This window comes from Telmatherina bonti (assembly GCF_933228915.1).
Source record: "Telmatherina bonti genome assembly, chromosome: 14".
NCBI classification, from domain to species: Eukaryota; Metazoa; Chordata; class Actinopteri; order Atheriniformes; family Telmatherinidae; genus Telmatherina; species Telmatherina bonti.
The window spans coordinates 18655069-18668714 of NC_136612.1; the positions used below are offsets into that span (position 1 = coordinate 18655069).

The window sequence follows — 13646 nt, forward strand, 5'->3', positions numbered from 1 at the left end:
AAACCTTTTCAAAATGAGAATGGCATCAACCATAAGATATCAAACATCTTTTGTAAATTTGTTGTCATGTTGAAGTATTTTGGCAGGACGCAGCATATTTTGTCACGCCTACTTGGGGCTAGTCTCGTTTAATTGTTAGACTGCGCTTGTTTCGCCTCACATGAGCTGTGCAGGAAGCGCCTCTTGTAAAAATAGACCAAAGCTCCGCCCAAACAAGGCATGCTTGTAAACGTTTCTAACGCACCCGTATTTATCGTACTTAGCACGCGCGTTTTACGCTCCTTGCTGAGACTAAATCCGTGCTCGCGCACGAAATCCATTTACACTGTTGTAGTAGGAGGGCCACGATCGAGCTGTTCTGCGCCGTTAATTAAACAATCTCTTTCGGGACGACGCTAAACGCTGCTGAAGGAGACAGCGGTCCCTCGGTGAGACTCTCTGACAGAGTAGGAGCGGCTCGGAGTGGAAGAATGGCGGATTCGGACAGCACTGCAGCGGTCGGGGCCGCAGACTCCAACAGCGCCGCCGCTGCTGCTGCTGCTGGGGCGGCTGGCACTGTTGCGCAGGATGGAGCCCCCGGAACTGCGGCACCTAAACAGGGCTCCGAGATAGTCAGGGGCCAGAATTTTGACGTGGGTCCCCGGTACACAAACTTGTCTTACATAGGGGAGGGGGCGTACGGGATGGTTTGGTGAGTACTCACTATTACTATAGTATATAAACTGAATGCTAGCTTAAATAATCAATTTGTTAGCAAGGACTTCTAGCCAACAAACCGACCCTGTTTATTATAACAAGCACACACAAACAAAAAGCAGCGCAGCTACAGCGTGTATAATTAAAACGGGTGGCAAACGACCAGATATTGTTGAACCTAAACGCAGTTTGGCTTCAGGTTAGCGTGTTAGCTCAGCTGCTACAGGCGTGGCTATGAGCTTTACAGGAAACCAGATTTGAGAGTGATAACGCAGGACTGCTATCCGATCAGACACTGAGAGGCAGGTATAGTTTGTAGTCAGGTTGCCTCTACGCCTGCCCAACGTCTTCCACGTACACTGATCTATTCTTGAATTATGATGCCAAAACATTGTCTGCCGCAAATCTGCTGCAGAGGATGCAGGAGGGATTTGTCAACTGTAGCAAGGCCTTTTTCCTTGTTGTATCACTGTGTCATCTCAAGTCTTTTATGTATTCTCTTAGATTAGATTTTATTGGTAGATTGAACCCGGAAAATGGTCAAATGCGCAGTTTAAATGACTTAAGTCATGGGCGCTCAAATCCATTGCAAAGCAGTCATTTATTTGGCACACAAGACTGTTACCTCTCTTACTGCATCCAGTGTTTGTAAACATTGTCAGCACCCCCACTTGGTTCAGCAAGGGAAAGCCCTTTAAGTTTTAAAGGTATTATATGTGACCAGGGCCGGATTAAAAGTGCACAGGCCCCTGGGCCCACAGTGTTCCCGAGGGCCCCTTCCCCAATATAATATTGTGAAAATTGTGAATGATACTCTGTGAAATAACATTTCTAACATCACTCAGCCAATGGTACCAACAGCAATAGACTAGATACTGTGGTGTAACTATTTATGTACATTTTGTTTAATGTCCAAACTGCTGGTGTTTACCCTACGTGAGCCCCACACGGGCCCCAAGTGGGCGTGGGCCCCTGGGCTTGTACCCATAATACCCATTGAATAATCCAGCCTTGTATGTGACTGTTTCAAAATTTCATTTTGAATCATAACTTGAGTTTGCAAATGTTTCCTTCAAATCAAGAGTACAAGTGATGATGCAAGTGCTATTATTATTTTAATGGTTAAGTCAAAACTTGAGTGATTCTCTCCCCACTTCCAGCTTACTGATGTAGTGCATGCAAACTCATTCTTATAAATAACATGCTTTAAAACATATCAGAAAAATTCTATAATATGTGCATGTTGTCTGTAGAAATGGCCTGCAGCGCCTTGTAAAATCTTAATATCTGCTCAGTCTCTGGTACCTGCATTGTGTGTGAATGTTGCAGTGTGTAACATGACACTTGTTTGGTGGTTCTTTCCACATCTGTTGTGTATCCAGCTCTGCTTTGGACAACTTGACAAACCAACGCGTAGCCATCAAGAAAATCAGCCCATTTGAGCACCAGACCTACTGCCAGCGCACACTGAGGGAAATCAAGATCCTGCTTCGTTTCCACCATGAGAATATCATCGGGATCAATGACATCATCAGGGCACAACACATGGATAACATGAGGGATGTGTATCCTTGTCATTCTGTACGGGAAGTGCGTTGCCCTTATGTCACTCCGGCATTATGCATCTTATTGCCAACATTAATTATTTAGAGTCTTGTTGAGATTACTATGTCTATTACTTCACCACCAACCAGTAAAAGTTGTGGGAAGGTGAAAGTTTTAGACATTTTGTAAGGCTGTTAATCCATCTTCTGCTGAAATGTGCTGTTTGCAAATTTCAAAGTTCCTCCTTCAGGTCTGTAAACAGAGTAAAGCCACTTAAATTATAATTTGGCAGGTTAGAAATCACTGAAATGAAGTACGCTCAACTTAAAAAGAAGTAGCGAGGAAAGAAAAATAATACCCAAAAAGAGAATAGAGAATATTTTTTATTAGTCTCTTGGCTCTCCGAGTGTTAGTTTAAACATCGACCCACATTGCATTTAATAACCTGACAAACAGTAAAATTGTGCCAAAACTCCTGAGGTTTGAGCCTTTATTGCAACAGCTTTCTGTTTTCATTGGAAGTTTTTCGGTATGAGACTTCATCTGCAGCCAAATTCCAGGTACATTATATTTAGCTGAGCGTGTTTAGGATGGACCAGACAAACAGGTTAATGCTTATGATAACAAAAAATAAAGGTAGAGCTTTAAGAATCATTTTCAAGATTCCTTTATTTATCTCACATTGGGGAAATTAACAGTGCAACAGCAGCAAAAAAAAAAAATTTTATATTATTATTCAGTGTTTTTATTATTATTTTTATCATTCAGCACCTTATCACCAAAACAAATTCCTAGTCTGTGAATTGTTCAAAGACAATGGAGATAAAAGTCTTTCTGATTCTGATTCTGAAAAAGTACACAAAAAATCAGTCAGAATAAAATAAGAAACAATAAGAAATATAGAACATAAATTAGATAAGGAATAATATATAATGTGTCTATGTCTCGCTCTCTCTCACACACTCATACACACACACATTACCAATCCAAAGTTTGGACACGCTTTTCCATTAAATCCAACGGGAAAGTGTGTGTGTGTGTATACAGGCTTAAGATGGAAAACATGTAACCTGATTAGCTGAATTGAGCTGCTGGTGTTGCTGGTTATTTATTCAGTTGTGTCTTTTTGTCTATGGAGTAGTCATTGATGGGAATAACCCATCTGATCTTATATTGTGTCACCGTTGCTCAGCTTGGCCTTTTTACGTCCATCCATGGTGTTCATCTGAAACAGCTGCTGAGTCATTTGGGTTCTTTTAATTCAGCCACATTAGGCATTAGTGATCGTCCTCAGAGTTCCCAGCAGTGGTGTGTGGGCACAGCCCAGCAGTGAGCTACTGTCACTGACTGCTGCTTTGGCAGCCTCTCTGAAAAGCATCATTGTTCCATGGGAGACGGAAAGAATGTGTGAGTCCTTTTTATTTTTGTGTCTTGTTTTGTTATCTGATGCTTGGGGTCGGTCCGCTTTGTTGCTCAGTGCTGTTCCCATGTAAAAATTCCAGAGTTAAGCAAATATAAGCAAATCTAGGGATGGCAGCATCACTACATAGCGCCTGTTCTGGATGTAGCACAGTTGTTGTCCTGCACATGTGATGGTATGATAACTGTTTAAAATGAGAAGGTTTTTACAAAAGACAAAGAATTCCCAATCCCAGTTAGTATTTGTTAGTGTATGTTGGCGCTGCAGGAAAAGGTTTTCCTTCAATGTTATTAAAAACTTTTCCACCCTACAGTATCCGAGGATACTATCAGAGTTTTGGTTGTCTCCCTTGACCGATTCATCCTTCCAGCTACATCGTGCAGACTCTGATGGAGACAGACCTGTACAAGCTGCTGAAGACCCAGAGGCTAAGCAATGACCACGTCTGCTACTTCCTGTATCAGATCCTGCGAGGCCTCAAGTACATCCACTCCGCCAATGTGTTGCATCGTGACCTCAAGCCCTCCAACTTGCTCATCAACACCACCTGCGACCTCAAGGTAAGCCTTTAAATAAGATGTGTTTATGGAACCTTTCTGTACTTCCAACATCTGGTATCACATCGGCTCTTAATTCTGCCAACAAAACTAAATGGTTAGCGCTAAAGTTTTTTTTTTATTATTTGTTTCTGGTGAACTTTTTCCATTCTGCGTTTCATGAATGCTTATTGCTTTACTGTTTTTGATGCAGCTTGACTTAAACTCTTAATCAAATACAAATTTTCAGAGTATTCGTTATTGGATTAAAAAGCAATGAAAAAGTTCTTTTTAGACACTTCCTTTTCTTGTCCATTATGTTTTTATCACTAAATTTCAGCCTAAAACTATATCAAAATAAAATGTCCATCACTTGTCAGTACTGTAGGTTGATTGGTACACAGCATTTCTTTCCAAACTCAGACTCTGGACTGTGCAGTTTGTTCTTTTATAAGACTAATCCACAGCTTTGCTTTGTTACGCAGTAACTAGTCACTCATGTTCTTTTTTTGGTTGAAATAGGCCATCAGGTTTTATGTGTTCGCAGCTTCATGGTACTTACGGGTATGTGAACCGCCGACAGCAAGCCCATCAATCCCTGGATTAGCTGATCATGTGTGAGGAGTAGAGAACAAAAGCAGCGCATGTTTCCAGTGGCTTTCTGCTACATTCCACTCTGGACGGGTTTAAAAGTCTACTTAACAATTTACAATATTACTGCTAAGCATTCAACTATGCCATTTTGCTAATAGTTAAATAGTGTTAATGTAATTAATTGCAAATAGATCGGCATAGCCAAAAAAAAAAAAATAATGATGATAAAACTTAAAAGAGCAGAAAAAATATAAACAAATCTTTACGGATGGTGAACTGCCATTCTTCCATTAAGCCCCTCTTCTGGCCCAGTCAGCACAATATTTTTCCACTTATCATCTGATTCCCTCCAATTCAGTGACATAATTAAAAAGACTTAAAAAGGCCTGAAGTCTGACAGATAAAGCAGGAGAACTTATATTTTTACAAACAGGTCTCTTGATGAAGTAAGTACTAAAAAAAAAAAAGTGAGAAATATGAACAGCTTTAAGCTTTATTCAAGATTTTCTGGGTTTTGTTTTTTTTTTTGTTTTTTTTTTAAAATGATGATTGACTGAGACGTTTCTGGCCTTTTGTATCTTTCTCAGATCTGTGACTTTGGCCTGGCACGGATAGCCGATCCCGAGCACGACCACACTGGTTTCCTGACCGAGTATGTGGCCACGCGTTGGTACAGGGCTCCAGAGATCATGCTCAACTCAAAGGTAAGGTTGCGACACACTGACATGGATTTTAGTTGTGACTGGCTACTTTCACATTTTGACTCCATATGCTTGTGTCTTAGGGCTATTCGAAATCTATTGACATCTGGTCCGTGGGCTGTATCCTGGCAGAGATGTTGTCTAACAAGCCTATTTTCCCTGGGAAACACTACTTGGACCAACTCAATCACATACTCGGTGAGAGAGAGTCTTCATTTTGTTCCATGTCCAAACAATGAAAATGGAAAGCGGTCATATTGAAGCTCCTCTTTCTGTTTAGGTGTTCTTGGCTCTCCATCTCAAGAAGATCTGAACTGCATCATCAACATGAAGGCAAGAAACTACTTGCAGTCCCTCCCTGAAAAGCCCAGGGTTCCCTGGGAAAAACTCTTCTACAAGGCAGACCCGAAAGGTACTGGAAATACAGCCTCCTCTTCCGCTTCCACTGCCTCCACAATGTTGTCCTTTCAGTCCAGTTCAGTCCTTCCAGAGAAAGATGGCAACGGCATGTTTTCAAAGGTTTTTTTTGTAGATCTTGAAAGACAATTGTAGGAGCCATATTATAAGTCATTAATGTCTGAGAATATGCTGATGTGTGCATGCTTGATTGGCACTTGGGTGGAGGGTGTGTCACTTTGGGTGTGAATGCACACGTTAGAAATCGTTGCACTCACCTGAGCGCATCGCTTGGCTTTAAGGATGCAAACGTGGGGTGAGCTCGGGAGTGAACTTTTTGTTGACCACAATTAGATGCTTTTGTATAGTGGCCTACTCGGCGTATTGTTTGTTCGTTGTAATTTATTTGAAGTAACGATGAAAATAAACAAACGCAAGATGGAGAACATACATCATACTGCGCGTCATCAATATCTCCCGTGTTTAGCCTGCAGCGGCTGAAGAAGATAATGGCGTTGGACAGTTAGCCGCAACAACAATAATTCGAAGCTTTGGACAAGGGCAAAACCATTACAGTTGGCTAAAGACAGTGAAACAATTTTGTCCAACTTTTCTTTCATTAAACAAGTAAAAATGGGTTAAAAAAAAAAAAATTTTGCTATAAAAACATCTTTTGTATTGTTTAAATGAACAGTTTAGCAAAAAAAGTTCAAGAACAGTAAGGAAAAATGAACTGTGTATTGTTTTACTAATCTGTAATCTGAACCAACTGAAGCTCTTGATTTATTCCAGCCCTGGATCTGTTGGGTCGCATGCTGACCTTCAACCCCATCAAGCGTATCAGTGTTGAGGATGCCCTGGCCCATCCTTACCTGGAGCAGTACTATGATCCCTCAGATGAGGTAAAAACACATATTTTACAAACAATGTTTTGACTTCAGGAGCTACTGAAAGGCTAAAGAATGCTGTTTGTATGAAGTTAGAAAAACTGTGCCAGCTGCATAACAACATGGAGGAAAATGAGTCGGCCAAGTATTAAAATCTGTCCAAATGTTTTGCTTTGGCTGTGAACAATGACATGGGCATTTTTACTTTCTTTCTACTACAGTCCAAGATTTAATTGTGAGCTATTTTGCTTTGAGCTGGGAAGCCTCTTAACGGTGCATTTGGTATTAGGTTTGCTCAACAAATCAGCTTGAGGGAGATTAAAGAATCTGACCATTAATGGCATCTCAATTTTTGAAACCACAAACAGAATCCCAGTACTGTACTTTGAGCATCAATGGAATCACTTTTTTTTTTTTTTTATACGCCTCAAAATATAGATACCACTTATACACTTCCAACATCATTCCCCCCTTTTCTGTTGTACGTTATACTGATTTATCAAGCTTAATGATGCAGTGTTTTGCATTGCTATGGTGCGATGATTGTACATGGCATACACTGCATCTTTTGTTGAACAATGGCTTCTGAGCTGCTGTTGATAGTTGGTCCTGTGTTTGTTTCAGCCTGTAGCAGAGGAGCCCTTCACTTTCAGCTGTGAACTGGATGATCTTCCCAAAGAGAAGCTGAAGGAACTGATCTTCTCCGAAACGGCTCGTTTCCAAGACAACTACCAGTGCCCCCGTGACCCAGGTACATAAGAAGTACACAAGAGCACACTACAACACAAGGTTGTGCTATTAAAGGAACAATAGTTGGGTCATATAGCATGTGTTGGAAAATCTAAGGGTTTTATTTCTTATTTATTTGATTTTAATTCACATTATTACCTCATTTGCTGAATCATCTATGGATGAAAATTTTGAACATTGCTATTTTTTCTCAATGCTTGATGCTATTCCTGGTTACTCAGCCTTAAGTGCATATTTTAAACTTGCTGCTACAAAGAGAGTCAAATTTCCTTTGCCTGAGTTTTATCTGGTTGAAAAGAAGTTTTTTAGTCCTCAAGCCATTTCTTCTTGCACAATTGTGGTAGCTTTTATTTGAATTTGATGCATGAGGCAAGCAGGATCGATACAAAGCAGGCTAATTGTATGAACATTATTAAATTGCACAATACATCAAACAAGACTTTATATTGGACAAGAGCAATACCATACTATCCCCCACCCATCCACTCCAAATGAAGAGGAAATGGCTTCCAATCATTAAAACGCTGCAGAAGACAAATAGCTGGGAAAAGAAAGCACAAACATTTATTTATATAATGGTCAGTATGCTAAAGAGTTACCTTTCAATGAAAGGGTTCTATTATGCTATTTATAGTTTTCTGAGCGTTCTACAGTGTTATAGTGTTGAATATTCATCATACAAATGAGTAGCGCTGTTTTGTAGCACCTACTTTTCTACTTCGAAATTTTAGTGACGTCCCGGGGAGGGACTCACTGATTGGTCATCTTCTCTAGGTTGTGCCAGTGCCATTTAGTAAGAGAGTTACGACACTCTTTGAACTCGCCGGCACGCAGTCACGTGGTTCATGTAGGTCTCAATAGTTCCAAACAGTTCAGCACCGTCAGTCCATTTCAATGGGTTCTGGCAGGAGGCAGCGCAAATATATAAATTTTCCTCCCAGTTTACCTCAATAATGTGTATTGATTACGATATTATACTGTCTATATAATTTATCAAAACTTTATTTTTGGAAGCAGCGAAGACTAAATTTATCACAATCAACAGAAACGAGATGGTAAAAACACCAGTAAATACATTTACAGATTATACTTAGTGATTTTATATATATATATAAAATTACTAAATTTTAATTGTCTGTGTGTGTGTGTGTGTGTGTGTGTGTGTGTGTGTGTGTGTGTGTGTGTGTGTGTGTGTGTGTGTGTGTGTGTGTGTGTGTGGGTGCGCGCGCGCGCGTGCGTGTGTGTGTGTATATATATATATATATATATACATACACACATACATACACATACATTTATATACACACACACTACTGGTCAAAAGTTTTAGAACACCCCAAGTTATTTCTTGAAATGTGTGCATTTTAATGTCTCATTCTATTCTGAAATAAAGCATAGTACAAAAAAATCAAAAAAAGAAATCTGAGAATCGATTCATAGACCAAAATTCATCATAAACTTTCGACTCATCAAAGTAGCCACCTTTGGCAGATATAGCACATTTTATTATGTAAATTGAATAAATACATGTGTAACCTTGTTTTTTATGTTCTTGCCAGAAACTAACATAAAGTTTCAACAAAAATATCAAATCTGAAATATTAGCAAAATAGTACATGAACAGGAACATCCATGAAGAAGAAAAAAAAAAAAAACATCAAGTGTGTTCATTTCCCTCAATAACTTTTTTCCCTTCTTAAACCAGTAAGTATACTTTGAATGTTTTTTTTTATGCAAAGACGTCTCTATTCATCTGTAACTTATGGCAACAAGAGGCAAGTTGGCCACTTATAAGCTAGTTCTTCTGTGAAAACTAAAGTAATTGGTATTGTTGATTCCCTGGCTGCGGATGTGTCCCTTTTGGATCCGGCATCCCTCTTCCGAAGACTCACTCACACACACACACACACACACACACATACACACACACACACACTTTTATACGGTTATGTCGCTTACTTATAAAGCACAAGAGACATATTATGTTGTTAATAACTTGCTGCCTGACAGTCCTTCACTCCCACTCAGCAAAGCTGCCAAAGCTCCTTTTGCTAGAGGAAAGAAGTCCCACTCTTTATTTTTTTTAACTGGCATTAAACTGAAACTTGCGTACAGATTGTCTATAGCGACACACGTTGCACTCTAACAAGTAAAATAAATGAACAAATTACCATTGTGTTTTTTTTTCCTTTTTTGCTGTTGTAACGAACAACACGACAATCAAAATGTATCTGAGTAAAAGTATCATAGTCATCCAAAATATGTAGTGGAGTAAAGTGGAAAGTAGGAGAGAAATAAGTGATACTTCAATAAGTAGAGATACCACATTTTACTACTTAAGTGCAGTAGTGAAGTAGTTCTACGTGGTTACTATATATCTATGGGAGAGGAAACCTGGAGGTTCACCAGGCTCTGACATCCACTAAAAAAACATTAAACACACATTAATGCTATCAAATATTTATTTTTTAAACTCATAACATGCAGATTTATCCAGCAGGATCAGGCTGTCTCTGCATTAATGCTGGTGTTACTGAGACTTTTTCTCTTCATGGATGTATAATTCCAACTAAATTAACCTCATTAGTCTCAGAAAAAAAGTTATGTATGTAGTTAATATTGTAATGTCTAGTTTACAACCAGTAATTAAAACCAGGCAAAATAATTCAGCCATAACCAAAGGATAAATCTAAAATCCAACAAAAATCTTTCTATGCAAATAAACAACTGATAACTGCAATAAATTTATTATAAAAACAGATTTACTGACATCTTCTAGAGTCTGACTCCTGTTAGATAACCATAGTTTAAACTACCACTAGTAACGCAACTACCGAGAGTAACGCAACTCTCATTGGAGCACTCTAGGTTGGGTATGTTGACGAGAAGAAAGCCACGCCTACCTTCACTGCTCAATAAAACTCCTCCCAGCAGTTGACCAATCAGACGAAATGTGCATAATAGAGACACTTTAAGTGTCAGGGTCTCTTTGTTCTTGGTCTGATTCCCTACACAATCCTGCAACACTCTCCTGCAGTTTGTGAGCCATAGATTTTCCTGCCTTGATGTAAGCAATGTCTGATAGCTTGCAGAATCAAAACTTATTTTCTGTCTTTTTGTTATGAGGATTATGTTGCTTATGTCTCAGCGATTGGTAATAACTAGTGTTGTTACTGATAACCATAAAGAAATGTTTGTGCACTTTAGTTCTAAACACAAAGTGCATGCACTGATCAGTTTGTGCCAATATCCTGTCTGATTACTTTTCATTTGACTTCAACATTGTGTAGTGGTTTTAGGCCACTAGATGTCAGTGGAGCGCAGTCATTAAAATACACTTTAAACTTGCATATTTTGCAGCCTGTGAACCTGTTACAGGCCTAGAAGGTGGGAATGTGCTTAATACTGAAAGCCACAAAGGAAGATTTGACTGCAGAAGCTTTAAGACTCACAACAAAGGCTATCAAAAACTTTATTTATTGCTGCTGTGATGTTAATTTAACGAAACTGAAGTTAAAATTTGCACATGCTTGGAGTAAGAGAGTTGTCTGAGAAACATGGAAATTAAAAACTAGTATTTGTTTTTACACATTTTGGCATTTTATTTTATTTCCATGAACACTGAAAAAAACTTTTTAAAAAATTATATTGCTGATTAATCAAAATGAAACCCTGCTCAAGAGTGTTGTGGTTTTTATGTTTTAACAGCTAAGAAGAATATGACCAGTAAGAAAAATGTGACTGAAAGCAAGATGACTGTCGCCTATGATGTAAAGAGTGAAGCCCGTATGGTTGTTGAAAATACTAGGAAAGCAATATGGCTGTCGACAGGAATATGGTCAGCAACACCGTTCTGGCCGCTGATGGTGAATCGGATGACATTATTAACATCTTTCACCTGCAATGATGCTGGTAAATTACATTGGACCAGAGTAGTTCTTAATGTTTGCAGCTTTCTTTGCTATTTAGCAATGACAAAGGCCTTTGCATTACTTCAAGTGTTATAATAAGTTACGGGACCGGGGATCAGTGTCTTAGGCTTGAACACTATCACAGGTATCAGGAGACCCACCTCATGCATAGAAGTTCATTTGTGGAATTAATGCGCTGAGATGTATTTTTTTTAAAGCATTATTACATGCACTGTTTCACACAATTAAACACTCAGACACTGCATTTGGCATCCTACACACCTTCCACCTCCTCAAAGACACTTCTTCTGAATTGTCTTTATGTATATTTTCTTTTTTCTTCCCCTCTCGTAGTTCCCACTGTGTGACAGAGCAAGATCAAGACTTGGAACTGCAAGACTCTCAAGGAACATGCTAACACAAAAGAAAAAAAATCTAACTTTTAAGGAACCAACAGAAAGTGAAAACAAGAAATATGAACATTTACCTGCTTATCTTTTCATTTCTACTACAAGAGAGCTAAGTATAAATTTGATTTCTGTGGTCGGGTTGGGTGGTGGGATCTGTCAAACTCGTAATGTTTCCATTACATCAACGTTGGACTCTTCACTCACATCATGTTTGCTGTTTTGTTTGTTTTTTTTTCCCTTTCTCCTTATTGGTTTACCGTCTCAGCTTGTCCAGTCCCATCCACAGTAACTCGATGCCCCTTTCCTGATCAAACCTTTTCTTTAGCGTCGCTGATGTGTGTGAGCTCACCTGTCCCTCCTTTCTCGGTAGCTTCCCCTCATATAAATACATACTACTGTATTAACCAACATCATAACTCTATTATCTTCATCGATGTAAATTAAAACTCTGAAAAGTTGAGGGCTAAAAGAACGGTGATGCTACCTGGATGTGTGTTTGTACATAATAAATATATAAGTTTTTCTTTTTATATATGTGCTTGTCCCAATTCTCAATTGTACAAGTGTTTACCATTGAGTTCAGTCGTATGTTTTGGAGTTTATATTTGCAACCCTTGATTTTGAGAAAACATTCAATGTTTTTAATGGCATGTTGGCGGGATTTCTTTAGTCTCTCTTTAAAAGAAACAAAAAACAAAAAACAAAAGAACATATGTGTATGATGTTCATATGAATGCATGCATTCCTGAAATTTACCAAAGTGGCAGAAAGTTGAAAGGAACTTGGCTGGGGAGAAATATAGGAAGTTTGAATCTTAAACAAATGTCTTGGTCTGCAGTTTGTCCCAGTATCAAAACAGTTGTAATCTCCCTTCTTTTGTGGAAAGCTTGTTATATCCAGAAGGCATTATAGGATTTAGGCAAATTGGATTAAGCAAATACATTAAATTTTCCATAACTGGAGATACATAAAGGTAGTGCAGCTGTGATACCAAAGCCCTGTTTTCCAGAACCTTTATGGTGCTCTGTGCCATGGCAAACAAAAAGTATTCCTATTTTTTTCTCTCTGCACTGCTTCCCAGCTGCACCCAAATTATCAGTAAAACATCAGAAACTGAATCACCAGGGACCTACCCACGTTCTTCTTGTGTTCCATTACATTGCATCCTTTCACCATGCTGCAGCAGCCTACTGCTACAGAGCTGAAACTCAGTTTCTCATCTTATAAGCCAAATGAAAAATGGGTCTGGTTGACATCAGCCTATCAGCTGTTTTATTTATTTTTCTCCTTTTCTGTTTGCTACTGTTTGACCCACGATAAGCTTTGCATTTAGGCATTTCCATTGACGGCATTAGCGAACCAAATTTGTCCCACTGAGTCATGGCAGATATCCAGCTTACAGTAACACAAACCTTGAGCTAGCTCATTTAAAGGGAATGCACTTGTTCTTAATGTGACTAATAATACTTGTGCGTTTCTTGCTATGACATGTTGAAACATCTGCGACAAATGGCCAGTTTCCACAGAAGACTGATTTTACAATCTCAGTGAAGAAACTCTATTTGTTACAGATTGATCCTCAGTAAATGGCTGTAAACCCCTGCTCAGTCCACAGCCAAGCAACCTTCATCCCTCTGGGTGTACAGTACAGATCTGAGTTTTCCCGTCTGTGCCTGTTCTGTCTACTCCTGCTCTCGCTTCTTGTTTTGGGGAGTTTTTTTTTTTTTTTTTTTTTTTCTTTTCTCTTCTCTTGTTAAAAAACTGGATGTTTATTCGTTCATGTGGTGATGTAGTGCTACG

General features: G+C 39.0%; 1 protein-coding gene across 1 annotated transcript; it reads left to right on the plus strand.

Annotated features, from left to right (window-relative positions):
* The first annotated feature begins 332 nt into the window (after positions 1-332).
* mapk3 (mitogen-activated protein kinase 3) lies at positions 333-12745 on the plus strand. The gene is made up of 9 exons (XM_079252567.1): positions 333-691; positions 2079-2261; positions 4032-4221; positions 5379-5495; positions 5576-5690; positions 5773-5904; positions 6681-6790; positions 7400-7526; positions 11791-12745. The coding sequence occupies exons 1-9, from the start codon at positions 471-473 to the stop codon at positions 11802-11804; spliced, it is 1209 nt and encodes a 402-aa protein (XP_079108693.1). The 5' UTR covers positions 333-470; the 3' UTR covers positions 11805-12745.
* The last annotated feature ends 901 nt before the right edge of the window (positions 12746-13646 follow it).

Bases quoted from the DNA above. Each gene is read 5' to 3' on its own strand.
- mapk3 (XM_079252567.1), top strand. From the start codon at position 471: ATGGCGGATTCGGACAGCACTGCAGCGGTCGGGGCCGCAGACTCCAAC. The intron at 5,905-6,680 runs GTACTGGAAATA...GATTTATTCCAG, and splicing joins CTACAAGGCAGACCCGAAAG to CCCTGGATCTGTTGGGTCGC. The intron at 6,791-7,399 runs GTAAAAACACAT...TGTTTGTTTCAG, and splicing joins ACTATGATCCCTCAGATGAG to CCTGTAGCAGAGGAGCCCTT.